Raw genomic sequence first — 22031 nt, forward strand, 5'->3', positions numbered from 1 at the left:
GCTCGGTGCCCTTCAAAAAGACGCCAAAACACAATTAGTCATCGATCTCTTGTTGACCTCCCATGAAGTCCTTATCAATTTGTAATAACTTCCATGTGCACTTCTAATGCAATCAAGAGGCTCAGGAACGTCCATCTGACTTCCCACGGAAACCAATCATGGCTAATCTGTAAGAAAAACAATGCTGATGACAGTTTAGACAAAAAAAAATCTTGGTTTTCGTTGAAGCTGACTCATCCATCAGAGGGGCAAGAGAGCATAGATACACAGGTGCATTATATTGCTCATGCAAACGCATTTATTAGTGGTGTTTGTTAAGGTGGAAAATCACTACTATTTTACAGTGACATGTATAACTTTTGGAAGCTGGACATGTAAATTGAGGATGCTTTCAAAATACGCTAGAACAGCAAAGACAACTGTATCAGTTGTATCAATGATCAGTGAAAATAATCTTTCAAATATAAATATGAAGTTTAAGGCCTTGAAGGTAGGTGTGAAAAAGAAGTGCACTTCATTGTATTGAATGCACACTTGTAGTATACCTCAAATCATAAAAGTATTTATTTTATGAAATTTTACTTGCAGATAATATAATATTTAATAAGGTAGTACTTAATAGTATTAAAAGGCCACCTTTTTAGTGTAAACATTGGTGTCCTGTTTAAAGCAACCAGGAAGTGACTTTATACTACATGGTCACAGGAAAATAAATATATATCATTCCATTTTATATATAAAGGTAGTTTGTGACGTCAGAAATACCAGTGATTTCAAACCGCGTTTTTGAGACTGTCTTTGAGGCTGTCTTTGCTTCACAGCAGTTTTAAGGAGAAAAATACTCAGCAATGGTGTTGACTTATGATTTTACTTATGGTTTGTCTTAAAGCATATTAAAAACACCACATATGCATATAAACAATATTAAAACCTTGATTTTCACCACAAGGGGACTTTAAACTTTCATATAAAATGGAAGTGGACATTTTCTTAAGGTAAGCACCTCATTTTACTGGACATGATTTAGCAGAATATGTTTAATTTTTTTAAGAGTTTCAAGTGCGGAACTTTAATCTGAATTCAAGAAATCTTACAATGGAAAGCGCCAACGGTTGTCATGAATCTCTGTGTAATACTGTATAATCCCAAGACAATACAAGGAAAACTCTGAACATACACTATACTTTAACATAACATTGATGACAAAGAACAAAGAGAACAGAGGGACAGCACAGGGATGATAATCAAGAGAACAAGAAACAGGTGCGAAAATCAATCAGAAGCCATGGTAACAAACAATGAACGAGATCTAGGGAAAATGAAAACAAACAGAACATGACTGTGAAATACTGGTGTTAATTTCATGCTGGTTCTCAAGCTAGCCAAAAATGGTTAAAGCTAAAACTGTTTGTCTGTTGTTGTTTTTTTCTTACTTTTTCGTGCTCAACTAGCATGACTAGCATTCATATTCTTGCTCTTTTGAGATGCAAAAACGAAGGTTGCGTCCCACAGTGTAAGAGCGAACAATTCATTTTCACAATCTTTGTGTTTTTGAGGGGAGGCTAGTCTTGGATTGGAAGGGGGTTTATGAGTGTTTGCCATTACATTTATGTAAGTAGCGCAGCGCTAGCACACGGCTAATTGCTTCACCACCCGCTGCATAAATCTGATTTCATTTCTAGTAATTGCTCCAAATGTGCTTCATAAACCAATCATAAAATAATTACTTAATATAATTTACCTTAAACCTGATTTTCCTCCTCCTCCACAAACAGAATTTCACTCAATGCTACAAAACATTCACAATATATTATTAATGTTTCTTTCCTCTTGTCTTTTAGGTTTTGACAGCAACTCTTCTCTCCAGTCTCCACCTCTGTTGTAACTCTGACCGGAACTCTTTCGGATTACCCTCCGTGTTACGCTAAACACGTTTGGCCGACATGTTTAATCCCGAGCCGCTTATGACGTCTGACACATATTTTGTCAAATAGGATTTGAGAAATGTTATTCTATGATGTTGCCGTGACCACAACCTGCTGGATCCGAATGACATTTTCAAATGAGGAGGGAGAAGCTGTGCTGAGATGGACACGTAAGCCTCTTGAACGCAAATGCCAACCCACTGGGCAACCCATTATTCTGATGCCGAACATCCCGCAGGATAAAAGCTGGCATTAATTTACAAAAAAAAAGCGCTTGTTTTTCCTCTGTAATTTATGTCATTATGTTCTGATGTCCAAGGAATGTGTCTCATTAACATAAAAATAAGATGCTTTCTAGATGACGTGACTGGTATTGTGAAGGACAGTCGCTAATAAACAATTTGCAAACGGTAAAGCTATCAGGAGATACATTTTCCCAACAAAACTGGGCGGCTATCAGAATGATGTCTGACAGATTGATGACAGTGTCACAATTGCTCTGTGTCTTTCTGCTTATCACTGCTACAGATGTGAACGCGTATGAGGGATTGGGATTATAATCTTCTTTCACACAGAGCTGCTGCGGGATTATGAGATCATCTGGATTGAGGGGTGAACGGTTAAATGCTAATTCTCTGATGCTCTGGAATACATTGATTGGAATGGACTGTTTTCTCATCTTGTCGGGTTTGGTATATGGCAAATGTTATCGGAGAAAAATGCACTATTAAAGGGATAGTAAACCCCAAAATGAAAATTCTGTCATGCAAAAAAAATTTATTTTGAAGAATGAAACCAAACCATTTTGGTTCCCATTGACTTATATTGACAAGAACCGAAACAGTTTGGTTACCAACATTCTTCAAAAATAGATATGTGTGTTTCGCATTCGAAAGAAATGCGTTCAGGTTTGGAACTACTTGAGGGCGAGTGAATGATTGGGGTAAACTATCCTTTTAAATTTACACTTTAAATAATAAAACACCCTCAGCAATGACTTTTTTTCTAGATTAATGCCACTGTATTACAAAACAAAGTACAATGATAGCTATAATAAAAAATGTCCATTAAGGGAGACATTTTTTTGTTGTTGATAGGATCACCCTGGTAAATTACAGATGAAATACGTATTTCTGAACTCTGTAAAAAAAAGGTCTGTCATAGCCATAATCCAAAATCGTAATCAAATATTTACAGTACATAAATAGAATATTAGCAATAATGTATATTTATAATATGTATAGAAAAAACAGGACATATAAGGACACCAGAGCAAAAGCAGGACTATTGAATAACAGAATGGTACAATAATGCTGGAGTTGGATTCATTCATTTGAAGCTTCTATACTTGATTAACACAGCTTTTAATGAGTTTACAGTAATAATATTTCAAAACAAAGAACAAAGAGCAGATCATATGCACCAGAGGACACATAAATATATTTCCCTCTTAAGCTGAGTACATATCCTAAGAAATTACCAATGATCTGTGCAGAATAACTACACAAATCATTTGTTTTTGAGAAACTTAGTTTTTTTCCCTTTATAATCCTGCTCTCTCTCTCTCTCTCTCTCTCTCTCTCTCTCTCTCTCTCTCTCTCTCTCTCTCTCTCTCTCTCTCTCTCTCTCTCTCTCTCTCTCTCACACACACACTCACTCACACACACACACACACACACACACACACACACACACAGAGAGAGAGAGAGAGAGAGAGAGTCTTGCTGTTCTGTCTGTCCAATGTCAATCTCTTTAAGGTACAACAGCGCCATCATGTGTTCATTCACTTCAAATATTTATACTCCTCCACATCAGCAAATCAGGAGATCCTCGAATCATACAAGACATGAACATTAAAAGAGTCAGTATCTAAATACTCTATGCAAAATGAAACAGAATGGATGAGGATATATAATGGATATGGATATATAAATTATAAAAAATACAGAATCTAAAAATATGCAGTATAAAACCAAATTTTGTGTGGGTGTGTGCACGCGCGTGTGTGCGCGCGCGCGTGTGTGTGTGTGTGTGTGTATGTGTGTGCCCGTTTGTGTGCCCTTCTTGCTGTTCTCGGTCTGCTAGCCCTGGCAGGGCCTCTTATCTCCCACTGTTTCAGCATCTGCTCTGTACAGGCCCACACGAGCGCCAAACTTTGGCAGACACACCACAGAGAGAGGGGCTCTTGCTCTGTGCTGAAATATGAAAATCACACAGATAGACTCATTTACCAACGACAGCTTTTTGTCATACAGCAAAGAGTGTGGTTTTGTGTTATAATGTTGCTTGTCGCAAGCAGATTATAGCATTTTTGTTATTCAGTGGCCCACTTTTTTACTTTTCGTTTTCAGTTCTGAGATGTGTCTATATTGTAGTTTAGAGCTGCATGGCTGGAGTCTGTATCAGTTTAACTAAGTTTAAGTTATGAGTGGAATTTCAGCCTGACACAATATGTCATCCAGATTGTACAGAGTGAAAAAGCAAATGAACACAATTAGTTTTTTTCTCTTTAAAAATAAAATATGTAATGTCAATATTTGTGTATTGTCATGAAATGTGAAACGTCAATTTATTTCCCATGTTAAAATACATTTTCCCATGCAAAATATTAAGTACACTTTAGCATACAGTTTAGTAGTCAGGGTGATCCCCCAACCCCTTACAGTATTTTAAATTGTTTACACACTAAAAGTGGAACATGAGGCTCACTCAGTGAAACCATTCATTCATGTACCTAGAGTAATCTTTAGACCAAGTCCTACAAGCACATTACATCCTTTAAACTCAGTTTGCTATTTGCTATTGTAAAACAAACTACTCATTTGCCATTGATCCCAATGATCATGTGTGAAAACTTATACACAAATTGATCACTTAGAAATCGAAACTAAGTGTTTTGAGAAAGAAAGGAATAATTTTAAGCTTTTGTATTTCTGTTTATAGTGTGAATATATATATTTAAATATATATGTATGTATGTATGTATATATATATATATATATGTATATATTTATGTATGTATGTATGTATGTGTGTGTATGTATATATATACTATCTGTTTTTTTTCAACCAACTATTATTTCAATTTCATTTTGTCATGTTGCTAAAACAAAAATAACACACTTCCTCAATGAACAAGCTAAGTCCACTGTCTCACCTGTATCCCATAAAGCGACAGGTGGTGTCTATCCTCCATTCTCTGAGTCCTGAGCATTCTCCACCCTGGGCGGCTCCACCAGCTTCTCGTAGGACAACGCCATCATGATCTGACCAAGTCACCGAACGTTAGACTCAGTGTTAAAGGTCAAACAAAAAAATTTGAGCCGAAACAAAAGGTACAGTATTTGTCCCTCATTAACATATAAATAAATATGATTTCACATTGAAGATCCGACACCAACTTTTGTTTGTTGACAGACAACAGACATTGTTATGTGTTATAATAGACATTTTTCACATAATTCATCTTTGTTTAATATTTCCTCAATATATGAACAAGGAATAGGCTATATTGATTTTAAGAATTATTTTCCTCTTTAGTTTACATCATTTTAAAGAACTACAAAACGCTAATGTCTTTTTTTTTCTTTTCTTTTTTTTTTAAATGCACAATTCTGCAAAAATCTGCAAATAAACTCATGGCAAAGATTTTATTTTATAAGGACCTTTTTAATCACTTTTTCTTATATTTGTTTAGCTTTGTCAGATGGGGACAATCCTAAATTTTCAACCCCATTACCATGATTTTTATTATAGTAAATAATAATAATTCAAAATGACCATTAATGGAAGTTTCAACATTAAATTAAATAAATAAACTTCTTGAACTGTTATCAAAAGATGAATAAATAACTGTCAATAGTGTTACCTTTCTGAACATACCAACATATATGTAACTTGAGATTGCAAAATTGTAGTCAACGAAGTCGACGTGTCGACTGTTTGGGATCACGCTTAGGGAGCCTGTCATCTTCGAGTACTGTTAAAACGAGCCAATGCACATTGCGTGCAAGATCTGCATCTCACACTCCGCCCCGCGGCGCGGGTATAAATACAGAAGTGGATGCACGCACCAGTTGTCTTTCGCTTCGGTCTTCATATCGATGACTCTGAAGAGTGTTGTTATATTACAACAAGCGAGTGTTTCGGTGTTCTTCTGGAAGACTCTCCCAGTGCTGGTGGTTCTACAGCACGAGTGCAGCGGTGATCGAGAGCTTCTGAGATTTCAACTGCTGTTTTAACAGCATCACTTTTGTGTGTTTGTTGACGGTTGGTTTGAGGGCAAAGAAGTGAGTCCTTCACTGTTTCAGTTCACTGTTCAGTGTTGCCGTGGTCATTCCCCTGTATGCTCCGGCACTGGTGACGGGTACCATTTCCTGAAAGAGCAACACAGGTGCGTTTGTGTCTTTTTCAAGATGTCATCCCATCCATGCGTTTCTGAATGCGGTCGTTCCCTGTCCCCCTCTGACGGTCACAATGGTTGCATCACGTGAAAAAAAAAAAAAAAGAAGAATGTATTTATATATATGTGTATAAAAATATGTTTATATATGTTTATATATTCAGCATGCCGAAGCAGTTTTTGTGGATAGTTCATGTTCTCATTGCGAGAACATGACTATCGCGGTGTTGTGATTGAGACTCGCCTTCATGCGTGAAGGTGGAGTCCGCATTACAACGCCCCGCTACGGCGCCATTTGGGATGGGTGATCAGAGGATCATAGTGAGGCTTCCCCGTCTGGTACCCAATCCCTGTGGGCCCCTCACTCCTCTATCACACCGCAGCCGGCGGAGCCCCCGTTGAGCATGCTGGTCCCTCTGTAATGGACCGACCAGCCATTTCATTCGGGGCCCTCCAGAGGACAGGATGCCGATTGCAGCATCTGAGGGTGAGCTGACCTCTGGAAATGATGACTCGGCTGGGTTATCTCCCCCTGTGAGTGTAACGTTGCCCGAGCCAGATCCTGAAATGTCAGCTATGCTGAAACGGGCCGCCGAGGCTGTCGTGCTCGAGTGGAATCCTCCACCGTGTCCCGAACAGTCTCGGTTGGATGATTGGTATCTTGGAGCGGGCCACGCTGGTTCTCAGCTTGCCGCCCCAGTGCCTTTCTTTCCCAAAGTGCATGGAGAACTTACCAGGTCGTGGATGGCACCTTTCTCTGCCAGAAACGGCCTGAGTGGCTCCTCCCTCCTCACTATCCTTGATGGAGGGCCGGTGGTGGGTTACGAGTCTATCCCTCCAGTGGAGCGGTCTGTTGCGACACAGGTGCACCCAATTTCCCAGGTTGGGCTGTTTGGTGACGCGGTGGAGAACTGTGCCAAACAGTTCTCTGCTGCCCAAGCGCAGATGGAGGCCATCCGGCACATCCTGCCACGGCGGCCCACTGCTGCCTCCACCCCGCTGCCAGTGCCAACTCCTCCGCCTGCTCGTCACCGAGGGCGTCCCCCTGCCGCCGCCCCTGCTCCTGCTGGGCCTCCATCCAGGCCTCAGTGTGGAGCCAGCAGGCAGGCCACCCAGCCTGTGTTAGACGCTGCCAATACAAGTGGCATCCCTCCTATGGACTGGATACGTGCGCAATTCTTGCTACAGTAGAGTTCCCCTTATTAGCCAAACCCTGTCGAGTTCCTCCATACCCTTCGGCAACGGATGTGGGGGAATGTCCGAAGCCAGGCCTATCACTCGTATGCACTGGTGGAACCTGTGTTAGGCTGGGTCCATATGTTGTGATCCCTACGGCGATCCCATATGTGTATTCTTCCACGGTACGGCTCCCTGCTGCGAGTCTCCCCCCTGTCATAGACTGGAGCCACCCCAGTGACATTACATATGTTGTACTGCCCAGTCTTCCGCCCAGTCCATAAGTGTTTTCTCCACATGTTACTTCCATTCGGTCAGGATTTGACTTCCACAGCGTATTCCTTTTCAATGAAAGAGAACGCTTTCTCAGTGGTCTTGTGGAACAGCAGTGACTTCCCTGGTCTAAGCCCTGTCCCATCTCCGACTAAAACAATGTGGGGGGATCAGAAGGCTTTTGTCTAGACACTGTAAAGAGGCAGCACTAGTGGCGTTTTAATTGGGATCCCAATCAGTCGACAAGTCGACTACGTTGAACGTGAGCGACTGAAAGGGAAAGTCTTGGTTGTATGTAACCCTCGTTCCCTGAAGGAGGGAACGGAGACGTAGTCCCGTCGCCACTATTGCATCCACTTCCGTATTTATACCCACGCTGCGGGGATGAGTGTGAGATGCAGATCTTGCACACCAATGTGCATTGGCTCGTTTTAACAGTACTCGGAGATGACAGGCTCCCTAAGCGTGATCCCAATCAGTCGACACATCGACTACGTCTCCGTTCCTTTTTTCAGGGAACGAGGGTTACATACATAACCGAGACGTTTCACTTGAAGGCCTTCTCTATCTAATGAAATGTTTCATTTTTACTTATTTCCAAATCACCTCTCTGAAAGGAAAAGGCCAAAATGAACCTACAATCTCCATTCAATAGAGATTTTTTTCAGTTGACTGGATCCGTAATAGACTCTGTTTGCACAAAGCAATAAATGCAAACTTAATTGAGCTGGTAAATGATGTGTGTTATGGCATACTGAGAGAAATATCTGATAATATTACAGAATCAGTCATAATGAATCTGTGTACGCACCATGATGAGGGTCAGTAGAAGCATCATCATACCCAGCATCACATACAGATTTCCTATTAGACCCCCTGCCCACAGGGGACCGAGGATGGTGGCAAGACCCCCGACTGAACGTCGCACACCCTGACTAAACCCTGCAGACACACACAACACACAGTCATTAGCATGTAGTTTTGAATACTTTAAACAGTGACAAAATGTGACACCTACAAACGTGAGTGTTACATGTTTACTCAAGATCTCATCTATCTTTTTCTTATGTCTCTTATTGTATTCTCTTTGTTTCTCACCTTGTGTTTTCTCAGCTGTAACCTTAGAAAAGAGGGACACCTGAGACACGGCAACGAAAGGAAGTCCCAGTAACTGCAGGAACACTCCGATGATAAACTCAATAAACTCGAACACAAAACCACCTGATCAAAAGACATATTCATCAAGAATGACAGAGAGAATATCGAAGACCGAAAAAGACAGAAAGGTACACACATAGACGAAAATAGACTGTCAAATGATAGATAGCTAGACAGACAGACAGACAGACAGACAAACAGACAGACAGATAGTCAGAGAGATAGACAGATAGTCAGATCAAATGCCACAGATGGACAGAGACAGACAGACAGGTAAAAATAAATAGAGAGAAAACTAACAGATAGATAGATAGATAGATAGATAGATAGATAGATAGATAGATAGATAGATAGATAGATAGATAGATAGATAGATAGATAGATAGATAGATAGATAGATAGATAGATAACAGTTCCAAAAACATTTCCAAACTAATAATGCATATCATCGAGCTGGCACCAACTGAGCAGGCATATTGTGTCTGTCCATGCCCAGGTGTATGCCAGTTTCTCTGGATGTCTGCCAGGCACACACACAAACACACACCCTGTGGATTGGCCAGGAAGATGAGGCACCAGACACAAGCCCCGCTGCAGATGAGCAGCCCCACGGCCAGCACCACCCGGTCCTCCAGCATACGGCTTAGCCAGCGCACCAGGAAGAAACCCGCGATTACCTCCAGCCCACACAGGCTGTACATCACACTGTTCCCCAGCTCACCCAAGCCAAAGTACTTCTGCGTCAGGGGGGTCACCATGGTCTGGGGACGAGAGCAAGACAACCACTCACAACACCCTAGCAACCACATAGCAACACGCTTAGAGGGACAGTTCACCCAAAAATGAAAATTAGCCCATGATTTACTCACCCTCATCCAAGGTGTATATGATTTTCTTCTTTCAGACGAATACAATCAGAGTTATATTCAAAAATGTCATTGCTTTACCAAGCTTTATAATGGTTTGTGTAAGAAAACATATTCATATTTAACACGTTACAAAGTAAAATTCGAACTTCTGGCCAAACGAACGCAGTCTACTTGCGTCTAAAGCGTAACTTAAGCAACTTGTGACATCGGAAGTAGCGTAGTGTGTCATGGCGTAAATATCAGATGTACGTCACATTACTCGCATAAGTTGCGCTTTAGACTTAATTGGAATCCATATGTTCATTTGGCCGGAAGCTAGTTATTTTACTTTATAAAGTTTTAAATATGGATATTTATCTTGCAAAAATGCATCGCTTCGCTTCAGAAGGCCTTAATTAACCCCCCGGAGCCGTGTGGAGCACTTAGATGATGGATAGATTAACTTTTATGGACTTCAAAACAGAAACAGCAATTCACTGCCATTATAAAGCTTGGCAGAGCCAGGACATTTTTTAATACAACTCTGATTGTATTCGTCTGAAAGAAGAAAGTCATATACACCTAGGATGACTTCAAGTTCAGTAAAACATGGGCTAATTTAAATTTTTGGGTGAACTATCCCTTTAAAGCAACTCAGAACTAATAACAAGTCTTACATGTTCTTCAGGCAATGTAAAGTAAATGGAAAAATTATAATGCATCCAGCACGTGCTTTTTCATAGAGAAATTTGAATTAATGTGAAGAACAAACCTAGGCATGATATATCTGAGAGGGGAAAATCTAATGAAAAGAAACATCCTAAACTTTATTATTAGTTTGTCATGTATCTAGGTCAGGCAACCGAGAAGGTAAATGTGTGTCAATTTCAAATACCTGATTATATTAAATCAAAGATTAGATTGCATTAAATTAGATTTAGATGGTTCTACTACTGTGAGCCTTAATCAATCATAATTGGGCAGACATTATTTAGTGACTCAAATGAATTTAGGACAGTGTGGGGGGTCTGGTGACTGGTTTTCTGAAGCACGTGCCCATTTAAAGCACATGTTGATTGCAACTTTCAAAATAGCACCATAATAATGTTTTAATGATACACTGTGTTTTTATGAAATTATAAGCTTCACATTTCCGCTTTTAAAAACTCCAAAATATTGACCCCATTCAGTTACACTGCGAGAGCCTAATTTTCTTTTTTAGCACATAAGCAAGTTGTAACATTTTATGTTGATAGCATTTTACTAACTTTTTTACCACGTTGCTGTTACCATATTTTACCACATTGCTAACATGTTTTAGCATGTTGCAAATTTTGTTAACACACTGATAGCATTGTTTTACCATTGCTAGCACATTTCTAGCATATTTTAACATGTTGCTAAAAAAAATTACATTTAGCGAGAACTGTATTGTAGTATGATGTTTGCATGCTGCTAACATGTTCCCTTTCGAAGGGAACTCAACAATACGTCAACGACGCTATGGGGAACGCCTCAGGCGTGACAGGTGTCTGAAATCACTATCAAATCACGTCAATCATATTGACCGGCGACAGCCCGTGAATCATTAGCGTGAATGATTAACGTGCGACCTGGAAGTATAAAGGGGCGCCTTGCAAACATGACAAATCATCTCATCGTCTTCAGGGACTGTCTGTTTGAAAACGCTACTCAATGAAACGGTAAGAAAATGAAATGTACAGCACACGAGTGTGTTTTTTCCTGCCTGGGAGAAGAGCGTGCACGAGAGGTTCTCGAGGGAATCCTCTGTGTGAACTGAGAAGCGTTTTTCTCTTAAAACGCTCCGCTCTCGTCTGGCCCTCTTCTCGAGTGAAGGGGGTTCAACGTCTGGTCCGCGTGGTCCCGCTCGTGCCGAGGCAGAGCGGCGACTTGCATCATGGGCTTCCAGATAGAGCTCATCGATCATCTTGAGAGTCCTGTAAACCTCTCAAATGATTCGACGGCTGACGAGGGCGAACTGCAGGCACCAATGGTTTCCTGCAGTTGCTGCTCTTCAGGACGAGCAGGAGATGGCTGAGGAGGTTTATAATCAGGTAGATCCTGAACCCTCTCAGCCACCCTGCCCCGTGTATGCAGACCTGGTGGATGTTGTGGAGCGCGCCGCCAACAGGCTGTAGCTGCCATGGCGACGCGCTAGAGGAGAGACCGCTCGCGGTAGGCTTGGCGATCGGTTTCTCCCCTGCCATACACACCAGCTCAGGTGAGCCTTCCATTCCTTCCTGATCTTCACACGGAGATCGAGAGGGCATGGAAGAGCCCATACTCTGCCCGTATTCACCGACATCAGCGGGTTAATTTCGCTGATGTTGAGGGGATCGCAGAGCATGGGTATGTGTCGATGCCGCCCATTTGACGAGACGTTTGCGAACTATCTCGTGTCTGGGCAGGCGTCGACACTGAGAGCTCCAACCCTGCCATCCAAACCGCTAAAGTCAACAGCACGTTTGAATGGCAGAGCATACACGACAGCGGTTCAGGCTGGTGCTTCCCTGCACACTATGGCGGTGCTGCAGGCATATCAGGCCGACCTGCTGCAGGATCCTGCATACCGCTGAGATCCGGTTCCACACCCAGGCAGGCGGGAGGGCCTGGCCCTTTACGGTCCGAGGACCGTAGACAGGGCCAGAGAGCCAGTGTCGCCTCTCGTGCGCCCCCTCTGTGGAGGAACAGGGCGCAGAAGAGGCGTGACTCCCGCGAGAAGAGGGATCTGAGGGAGGTTATCCAGCACAAGCGCACACAGTGTCGCTGATGGATAATCTCCCCGGAGGGCTTCATTAAAAAGAAATCCAGCCCTCTCCTCTCTTCTGACTCCCCAGACGTTCATTACATCAGGCCTGGGGCTGGGCCTATGATAAGAACGATGTTCCAATGGCCCGCCTAGGCTTGGCTAGTAGAAACGCCTCTTTCAGGCATGTAAAGTGGTGGACCCCAGGGTCATAAAGAACTATCTGGCGAGTCTTCACTCCGCACGCCGCAGGTGAGCTGACTGGTCTTTTAAGAGTAATTTTTTGTGAATTAAAATTCCGAGATGTATCTCTCTACAGACCTCGTTCCCTGTATAGAGCTATGGGGTCATGTCAAGGTTATAAGGTAAGAGAAGTTTCCTGGATCATTAGGGCCCTGAAGTGCCCCGTTAGGTGGGCAGAACGATAACTATGTTAGCCTTCGGGCTGTTAGCCACCTCAGGGTAGAGTAGTTGGTCTCTCTCTTAGAATTTTTTACTTAGAGTGTTGACTGACGCTAGAGCTTCAGATAGATCTTATGTCCGGCCCACGGGTCCGTTGACTTCTTCCTGAGTATTTCGCCCCTTGAGCTCGGTTTGGGTTTCATTAGGCTGAGCGATTCTGCAGCCCTTTGTATGGAATAATACAGACTATATTCTTTAGTAAGGCTGTGGCTCCTCCGAGCCCTCAGATTGATCTATGCTTGCAGGCTGGCCCTCACCAGGGCCGCCTCTGTAGCTGGCCTAGGCTGTGCCTGGGATAATAGAGGCGCTCTGCTAAAAATTTTAGCATTTCTTCCTCTGACCCTTCACTGTGTGAATGTTGGTTTCTAGCATCCCTGTATAAACAGCCTCCTCCCGTGGGAGTCGTTAGGCCAAGGCCCGCCCCCTTCTCTGCATTCTGGGGTGCATAGAGTAATGCAGCGTGGTGCTGAGGATGGTTTGTAAGGACATGGTAGGCCTCAAACAGGCCTCCGTGGTATATATGTCTTTATTGAGCAGGGTTAGGCCGTCTTTCGCTTCACGAAGAAGACTGGGTTTCCTGCCCGACTCTGCCATGCAGAACTGGCCTACGGATTTAGGCCGCCAGTTTAGGCTTCACTCACCTCGCTGAGCTACTGCTCGAGCGCTAGGTTGTAGGTGGTTGGCTTTCATTCAAGCCCCACTCCCCTAGGTTGGGCACAGATACATTTCTGTCACCCCTAGAGCCGCTGGCAGGCCCGCACCCTGGTAACCTCAGGGTGAGGTGTGAGTATTCCCCTGTGATACAGGGTAGGTCTGAGCACTTCACTCCCAGTTCTGTTTTATCCCACCTCGCACCACTATGGCTCGGGTCGAGTATGAAGTAAGCTTCACTTCTTCTTTGGTCGAAGTACGCTCCCCTGAAGCCAGAGCATTGCCCTGAGCTGACGCCCATGCATAGATGGTAGGCCCCTGACTAACTGGGGCCTCCGTTGAGGCAGAGTGGCGTATGTTGTACTCCCCTTGTTTTAAGGGTGCTAGCTTTCTTGCGGAGTACACTGCCATGGGCAATGTGATTAGGCACCAGGATGCTGTAGGCGCTGTGTAAACAGTTTTTCTGCCAACGAAGGCTGCGCCATTAGGTAGTAGGCCTCAGCAGGCCTCCTTGATTGGACAGCCCCCCAGAGGGCACTGTAGGCCAGCTCACTTTACGTGGTTGGCCTTGGTGGTTCGGGCAGTTGACTCACTGATGGGTAGTAGGCCTTAAACAGGCCTCCTCGGAGGTGAGTCCCAACATTGCAGGACATACCTTATAGCGCTACTGGAAGCCCATTAGTGAATTATGCTGTGTAGTATGGTTTCCAACAGTGTACTTTATGGCAGAATATGACTTGCTATTAGCTAGTAGGCCCGACCAGGCCTCCCTGATAGGCGAGTCCCAGGCTGGCTGGCCTTAGCAGACCACCTTATACTTTCACCCGGACTCAGGGCTCAAAGCTACCAGTGGTTATCAGGTAGTAGGCCACTCAGGCCTCCCTGAAGGTGAATTCCCACTTAAGATGGTTATCAGGTAGTAGGCCTCACCCGGCCGCCCTGAAGGCGAATTCCCACTTACGTTGGCTATCAGGTAGTAGGCCTCTCTGGGCCTCCCTGAATGTGAGCTCCCAAATATTGTGGCTGTCAGGTAGTAGGCCGCTCTGGGCCTCCCTGGATGTGGGCTCCAAAATATTTTGGCTGTCAGGTAGTAGGCCTCACCAGGCCTCCCTGAAGGTGAGTTCCCACATGCTGTGATTATCAGGTACTGGGGTTATCAGGTAGTAGGCTCCTCCAGGCCTCCTTGATTGAGAACGGTCAGGTAGTAGGCCTCACCAGGCCTCCCTGAAGGTGAGTTCCCACAGTTTGTGGTTACCAGGTAGTAGGCCTCTCCAGGCCTCCCTGAAGGTGAGCTCCCCACATACTGTGGTCGTAGGGTAGCAGGCCTCACCGGGCCTCCCTGAAGGTGAGTTCCCACGTACTGTGGTTATCAGGTAGTAGGCCTCACGTGCCTCCCTAAAGGATCAGGTAGTAGGCCTCTCCGGGCCTCCCTGTAACGCTCCCTAGTGGTGCTGGGTTTATGAAGCTAGTGGTCTCTTGCTATCAGTTTCAGCTAGCCTTAATAGGCAGCTGCTGAAGGCGAGCTTGCGCCCTGGCTCGCTAAAGTGTTCATTCTCTGCTAAAGGTTCCCTCCCGGAACCTTTTCTGCCTACAGCCTGGTTTGCCTACCAGGCAGACCTTGTGCTCCCCTCACGAGGGTCTCTTTGAGCATGCGGCTTCCTGAGTCTGGTCAGACGGTCGTAGGCCTCTCGTGAGGCCTCCCAGTTAGATCAGCCCTTAGGCCTTCACAGGCCTCCTCAGTGTTTTGAAACACAGACACTGGGTTGATCCGTGGATCGAGTAGAGAAACTCCCCTCGCTAGCAAGGGTCGGAAAGCACTATGCTGAGTCATACTCTCCGGGATATCCCGTCTCTGAGATCCGGGCCGAGTGGTTCACTGCCAGCTTCGCAGTCCCTCGGGTTGGATGCCTTACTTAAGGCATTTGTCCAGAGGCTCTGTCTTCAGACAGACAGGATTTGGCCAGAATAAGTGTCTATGTACTGGCGCCAGGTCAGGCCGTCCTGGTGGCATTTCGGGGTGAGTACGTTCACCTGAATAGTGACTGGCTGGGGTTCCCTTGGGTTCCCTAGCCACATTCCCTAGAAGGGACCCCTTCTAATTGGAAGCTGAGGTTCCAGGCCCGGAGCCGGCCCAGGTAGACCTTTCATTTAACCATGTTTATGAAGGTTTTTCTGTGAGGCTGTAGCTTGGGCTATGACCGTAGGGAATGCTGTCACTGACAGCCCAGTGTGACCTGAGGGTGAGTGGTTCTAGCGTTTCATTTGAAGTTGCTGGTTCTGACAGTTGTCACTGCCACTTGGCATGCACTCCCCTTAGCATGGCGGCGTTGGTATATCGTTCCCCATAGCGTCGTTGATGTATTGTTGAGTTCCCTTCGAAAGGGAACGTCTCAGGTTACGACTGTAACCTATGTTCCCTGAGAACAGGGAACGAGACAATACGTCTCCCTGCCATGCCACGGGGCTTGCCTACCGTACAGTCCCTTCAGACGATAAGGTGATTTGTCATGTTTGCAAGGCGCCCCTTTATACTTCCAGGTCGCACGTTAATCATTCACGCTAATGATTCACGGGCTGTCGCCGGTCAATATGATTGACGTGATTTGATAGTGATTTCAGACACCTGTCACGCCTGAGGCGTTCCCCATAGCGTCGTTGACGTATTGTCTCGTTCCCTGTTCTCAGGGAACATAGGTTACAGTCGTAACCTGAGACGTTTTAGTATGTAGCTTGCTAGTTTTAACCATAGATACATAGATTCCTTATTAGCAGCCGTTTCAATGGGCCGCTATAAGTAAGCTGTCCGCCATATTGGAGCGGTCCCTCAACATTTGAGAGCAAATTGATTGAGCGTCTGCATATATGAATATCTTTATATGAAATAGACTCCAGCAGATGATTTTCTGAACTAACACAATATACAACAAGACAAAGGCGTGAGCTGACACAGTATTAAATAATTTAAAAGTTACCGTAGTGGAAGTAAAAACATTAAAAGTACCATAGTAAAAAAAAAAAACATATATTGAGTTAATACATTAAAAAAACACAAACCAACACATTCTCGCTTGTGAAAGGTTATCCCATTTCTTCGGGAATGTGGCGTCTACGTATACATATCTATGGTTTTTACATTTTGTTCACGTGTTGCGAGCATTTTCCCAACACAGCACATTGCTAGCGTGTTTTGACACCTTGCAAGCATATTTTAGCATTCTTCTAACATGTTTTAACATGTTTCTAGTACATTGCTAACATGTTTTAAGATGTTGTTAGTATGTTTTAGCATATACATTGCTAACACGTCCTAGGTATAGGCCTTGCTAATGCTTCCGTAAAGGCTCTGGTCTGAGTTTGGTGGTAATAAATTTGGGGAAGCTTTATGCTGTTTCACTTTAAAAATGTTGGTCTTAAAAGAAAAAGAAGCTGCTTGAATACCAGATCAGTAGGTTGGCTTTGATAAGCCAAAATAATTACCGAAGGCTGGAATACACTAAATTTGCCTTGATTTAAAGTCTTGAGTCAGTTAAGGCTAGTCTGATTTGGCAGAATTTAAGAAAATTATAGTGTATTGTGGGCACAGACTAAGTCGGCAAGTATATGAAGCTTATACTGTTTTAAAATCAGTTCAGATTTGAAAAAGTCGTGTAGTGTATTTTAGTGTACAAGTGGACCAGGACCGCCACTGGTGCCAACCCTGAAAATGGTGACTTTTACCTCGAGTGCTGTCTGATTGAAGAGAGTGATGAACTGAGCAGTGAGGAGAACCACCACCTCCTCCCTCAGAAACTCTACACAGAGAGAGAGAGAGAGAGAGAGAGAGAGAGAGAGAGAGAGAGAGAGAGAGAGAGAGAGAGAGAGAGAGAGAGAGAGAGAGAGTTATAGATCTCAGGCTGCCAAGACAGGATTGAATAAAATGGAGATATCTACCACAAACACACACACACACACACACACAGCGATCATAGAGCAAAGACAGAATGAAGTGATCAATAAGGCGTTTTCAGACTGATACTCTCAGATTAGCACCTTAGATGCAACAAATAAGGAATCAATGCCACACAACTTGAACTGCACTGCTAAAAAAAAAGCACTTTAATTTAACATTAAACTCTGGGCTTCACCTCGACTGGCACTGAAGTTTTCAAAGGGGTCAGAGGGATCTGGAGGTGGTGAACCAGAAGGGGATGATGGGAGTTCGGATGAGAGCTGGGTCTCGGTCTGTTCTGGAATGACCAGGCCATTCGAGTCCACTGCTGCAGCCCAGTCTTCATCTTCCAGACTCATGAGGGGCTCATCTTCTTCACCTCTGACATCTCTGAGGGGCATGTGCTGCTCAGGGAAGGAGTCAAGTGGTGGGATGTCCCAGTAAAGGAACATCACTGCAAACTGCATAAGCAGCCACATCCCACACATGAAGAGCTGGGTCGAAAGAGCACGAGGCAGCTTGAATTTAAGAAGTCAACTTACTTAAAATAACTTAAAAATGGCAAATAAAAATGTTGTAATAAGATAGTTAACTAACGTTAACTAATGATATCTTATTGTGAAGTGTTGTCGCGTATAAATGAGAATGAGATTTTTAGCATCACAGTAGGCCTAATACAAATGTAGGAGGAAACTTGTCATGGAAATAATGTCACAAAGAAAAAAAATTAGCCATGCTTAAAAAGTGCTTCATTTTCTTTACTCCAAGTGAAGTGAAATATCCGCCGGACATGCTCTTATTTTATGAGATCCTCTGAAAGGATGTGTGTTTCCCAGCCCTGTTCCTATTGAGCCCCCTAGCACTTCACTTTGGATGTCTCTCTCTCTTGATCTGATGCAACAATTTCTGGCCTTGGATCTTCTACTAATGACCTGAAGAGTGGAATCATGTGTGTTTCATTAAGAAGACATCTGAAATGTGCAGTGTTACTACATTCACATTACAAGCTGCATTCATCATTAGAATACGCATGTGTGTGTGTGTGTGTGTGTGTGTGTGTGTGTGTGTGTGTGTGTGTGTGTGTGTGTGTGTGTGTGTGTGTGTGTGTGTGTGTGTGTGTGTGTGTGTGTGTGTGTGTGTGTGTGTGTGGCCTGGTAAACCCTACATTATGGGGACAAAATGTCCCCATAAGGATGGCAATATCTGAAATCCTTGTTCGTGTGGGGACATTTTTTGGTCCCCATGAGGAAAACAGCTTATAAATCATACTAGGTGATGTTTTTTGAAAATTTAAAAATGCAGAAAGTTTTCTGTGATGGGTAGGTTTAGGGGTAGGGTTAGTGTAAGGGGATAGAATATACAGTTTGTACAGTATAAAAATAATTATGTCTATGGAAAGTCCCCATAAAACATGGAAACACTACATGTGTGTGTGTGTGTGTGTGTGTGTGTGTGTGTGTGTGTGTGTGTGTGTGTGTGTGTGTGTGTGTGTGTGTGTGTGTGTGTGTGTGTGTGTGTGTGTGTCAAAACATACTTACCCCAGGTGAGGTGTACTTATTTACAATGAATGGACCCAATTTGAAATCACACAACCTTAGAAAGATATTGAATGCAGGACCTGAAAGTAAAAATGCATATTGTATATATATTATTGCCACTTATTGCATGGTGGAAGTTGGAACACTGACTCACCAATCAGAAGTCCAGCCTGACGGCATGCCATGACAGCAGCAAAGACTCTAGCTCGCTCATCGGGAAGGGTAGTGCGTGTAAGGAACCCAAAAATGGAGGAACCAGCTCCTGCTCCAATACCTGGAAGAAGGATGCAGTGTAATCCAGAACTCCATTATGGGAAAAAAACATTAAGTGCAAATAGCGATAGATGTTATTAACACTAAGTGTAAATAGCTATTATTTGCACTAAGTGAAAATAGCATTTTTTCTTAGCAACAGATGCTATTTACACAAAATGCAAATAGCTGTAGATGATATATACACTAAATGAAAATAGCGATATGTTCTATTTAAACTAGCCTATTTAAAAGTAGCAGTTCTTTGCAATAAGTGCAAATAGTTGTTAGATGCTATTTATACTTATAAATAGTGTGCAGATACTATTTGCACCTCAGTATTGTTGTACATTAAAATGATGCAATAATAACATAGTGTAAATTACTGTATTTATTAAAATTATTAAATGGATGCCACCTTATTGAGAAGATAATAAATATATTTTCTTAATAATAAGAAAATAATTTCTTAATTTTTATTGAAAATAAATGCCTTTTTCTGATCTAATATGTGATGAGAAAACGGAGATGAGGAGTTTGATAAAAGGTGGGTTCGAACTCGACATTGGTGGTCGGGGTTAGTTTAAATTGCCTTTGCCAACAGGACAGGCACTTTGCACTTGCAAATAGATACTATGAAAAAGTTACTTTGACTACTATGTGCTGTAAATAAAGTCAGTTTATAATGATCATTTAGTACATGGCACAATCAGATTGCCTTGGTCAGCATTTAAATAGACCCTCTACCTCCCCCAGCTCCACCTGCATATATATATATATATATATATATTAGGGGTGTAACGATACATGTATTTGTATTGAACCGTTCGGTACGAGGCTTTCGGTACGCAGCATTACAAACCGAACGATTCTTTGGACCATTTTTCCTGCTGACCAAAATCCACCATCACAACGTTTTTGCGCAACATCAAATGTCAAACGTAATGAAAGCTGAACGAAACTGCGCTACTCATTATTTTGTGCTTCATGGATCGTTTATCAGTTCGGACCATCAACATTAGTGCAGCGCGAGCCGATCTTGATCAAGCTACACTGTTACACAGCGCTGAGAGATCCAGTAAACAAAGCATTTGAATTCTCCACTAATAATAACATCGCTGCGAGATCTAGTGAGAAGCATTACAATTTCTCCGTTATTAACGGATCAAACAGCACTGACGTGGAAACCAGGTTATGAATGAACCAGTTATAGGTTTTAAGTCCACAGATCAGCAACATTCACCATGGATTTAATGTAGTAACACTCACTGTAACCATGAAGTTTGGCAGAAATAGTCAAATGCTTTCAAGTACATCACAAATCTTTTTCCAGCACTTCAAAACTCAAATTTTATCATATTTAAATGTTATTTTTAATGTGATGACCAAAACATTATTTGTTCATCCTTCAAAGATGGGTTAGAGCCCATTTATAAAACTAAAAGTTTCAAGATGTAGGAAAACTCACACTTATTTAAAAATATTTTTTCTTTTAATAAATAGGAAATTTCTCTGGCATTTTTCTTTTTGCTGTATCGTATCGAACCGAACCGAACCGTGCGTGACACCACTGTATCGTATTGAACCGAATCGTGAATTTTGTGAACCGTTACACCCCTAATATATATATAACATTGTATAAACAATTTAGGAATGGGTCCGGTCAGGATGATTCGAAATTCTGCATTGCAGAAATTACAATCTAATGAGAGTCATCACTCATCAGTCAGAAAGAACAGTCTCACTGTTAGAATCTGTTGGATGTCTTAAAATCTCATTAATGTTGATGGTTTACACCATAGGAGCACAGAATCTCACAAACAAAGTTTATTGTGACTGATAGAACAGTGCAGCTTCAAAATATCCTCACCTGCAACAAGACGGCTTGACAGCAGGAGCCATTTTGAATATCCCATGAAATACATGAAGTTTCCTTTAAGACAAATGTGTTGCAATGGGCAAGTCAAACAACATCATCAGGAGATCATAACTGCACAAGAACAAGGGTTATTTGATATATATATATATATCTTAGGTATACTGACCCACAATTTCAAACACATTGGAAAAGAGAATGATGGTCTTTGTAGTTCTGGTCTTGTCTGACCAGTGACCAAACACTGGACCTGACACCAGCCCACTGAAGCTGAACGCGGATAGACCCAAGCCAAGAAAATAAGGTGGTGCCTCTAATATCTGCAGATATCGCCATATAGTGGGCAGAATGACAGCTGAAAGAGAGAGAGAAGACAGTTTATGCAGTTGATGTGCAAAATGCAATCAATACATTCACCATTTACATATTAATAGTTTAATACTTTCTTGCACTATTGATTCAAACAAGTTATTTGCTGCAGAAAAGAAAAAAAAAGGAAAGGAAAGGAAAATAATTCTTGGCTACTTACCATATTCTACACCACTCAAAAGAAATATCAATCCAATAGTGAGAAAAGACAGTTTTCTTTTTTGTCTGTAATCCATTGTAGTGTTTCTGTAGGTTATTTTCACAGCACTTGATCATTCCTCTTCCTCATGGTCCAATTGTTGTAATGAGAGGGATGGTGTTCTCCATTACTGACTCTGTTATGTAACCGCTCGTCTTACTGTAGGCTATTTCTCTTTTTTTGTAGATCATAGCAAATGTATCAATA

General features: G+C 42.7%; 1 protein-coding gene across 1 annotated transcript; it reads right to left on the bottom strand.

Annotated features, from left to right (window-relative positions):
* Nucleotides 1–3932: 3932 nt before the first annotated feature.
* mfsd8l2 (major facilitator superfamily domain containing 8-like 2) lies at nt 3933–21861 on the bottom strand. The gene is made up of 12 exons (XM_077213456.1): nt 21786–21861; nt 21426–21611; nt 21251–21313; nt 19283–19402; nt 19129–19208; nt 17787–18084; nt 17380–17453; nt 9482–9695; nt 8875–8997; nt 8588–8718; nt 5083–5191; nt 3933–4120 (listed from the first exon to the last, which is right to left on the bottom strand). Exons 1-11 carry the CDS (start codon nt 21859–21861, stop codon nt 5111–5113), a joined length of 1446 nt encoding a protein of 481 aa, XP_077069571.1. The 3' UTR covers nt 3933–4120; nt 5083–5110.
* Between the last annotated feature and the right edge of the window lie 170 nt (nt 21862–22031).

The sequence above is a fragment of the Siphateles boraxobius genome, unplaced genomic scaffold (genome assembly GCF_051911475.1).
Source record: "Siphateles boraxobius isolate OS27281-9 unplaced genomic scaffold, OSU_SipBor_1 1, whole genome shotgun sequence".
Classification (NCBI taxonomy): Eukaryota; Metazoa; Chordata; class Actinopteri; order Cypriniformes; family Leuciscidae; genus Siphateles; species Siphateles boraxobius.